The 957-nt window shown below is 64.5% G+C and overlaps 1 protein-coding gene across 1 annotated transcript in view; it reads left to right on the plus strand.

Annotated features, from left to right (window-relative positions):
* Positions 1–897: 897 nt before the first annotated feature.
* Positions 898–957, plus strand: part of EMIHUDRAFT_225350 (hypothetical protein) — a gene marked incomplete at both ends in the record, with an annotated part of 2,832 nt that continues 2,772 nt past the window's right edge. Inside the window, one exon of the mRNA XM_005789869.1 lies at positions 898–936. Coding sequence (XP_005789926.1) covers positions 898–936 — 39 coding nt within the window. The remainder of the gene's footprint in view (positions 937–957) is intronic.

The following is a 957-nucleotide window of genomic DNA, read 5'->3' on the forward strand; positions in this document are numbered from 1 at the left end:
CCTCCGCACACCTCCCCACACCTCCCCACATCTCCCCACACCTCCCCGTATCTCCCCGTATCTCCCCGTATCTCCCCGCGTGCTGCGGAGGTGCGGTCGGCACAGCACTCTGCGGTGAGATGACCCGAGATGAGCCGAGGTGACCCGAGATGACCCGAGATTACCCGAGATGACCTCGAGATGACCTCGAGATGACCCGAGATGACCCGAGATGACCTCGAGATGAGCCGAGGTGACCCGAGATGACCCGAGATTACCCGAGATGACCTCGAGATGACCTCGAGATGACCCGAGATGACCCGAGATGACCTCGAGATGAGCCGAGGTGACCCGAGATGACCCGAGATGAGCCGAGATGAGCCGAGGTGACCCGAGATGACCCGAGATGACCCGAGATGACCTCGAGATGACCTCGAGATGACCCGAGATGACCCGAGATGACCTCGAGATGAGCCGAGATGAGCCGAGGTGACCCGAGATGAGCCGAGGTGACCCGAGATGACCCGAGATGACCCGAGATGACCCGAGATGACCTCGAGATGACTCGAGGTGACCCGAGATGACCCGAGATGACCCGAGATGACCCGAGATGACCCGAGATGAGCCGAGGTGACCCGAGATGAGCCGAGATGACCTCGAGGTGAGCCGAGATGAGGCGAGGTCGTAGGTGCGTCCGCCGAGCTGCGGGTGGCGGCACTTTGCGGTGGAGACGCAGCAGAGCGAGGAAGCGCAGCAGAGCGAGGAAGCCCTGCAGGGCGAGGGCGGGGAGGGGGCGGGCGGGGAGGGGGCGGCCGGGTAGGGGCGGGCGGGAGGGGCCTGAAGCCGTGGGGTCGAAGGGGCCGAAGGGGAAGCGGCCGAAGGAGAGCCGCCGGAAGTTGAAGGGGTGCCCAAGCCTCAATGTGTTGCCGAAGGGTAAACCGACTGAAGGGTCAGAGGGTGCCTAAGCCGAAGGGGGCC

Source organism: Emiliania huxleyi (genome assembly GCF_000372725.1).
Source record: "Emiliania huxleyi CCMP1516 chromosome Unknown EMIHUscaffold_124, whole genome shotgun sequence".
Taxonomy (NCBI): Eukaryota; Haptophyta; order Isochrysidales; family Noelaerhabdaceae; genus Emiliania; species Emiliania huxleyi.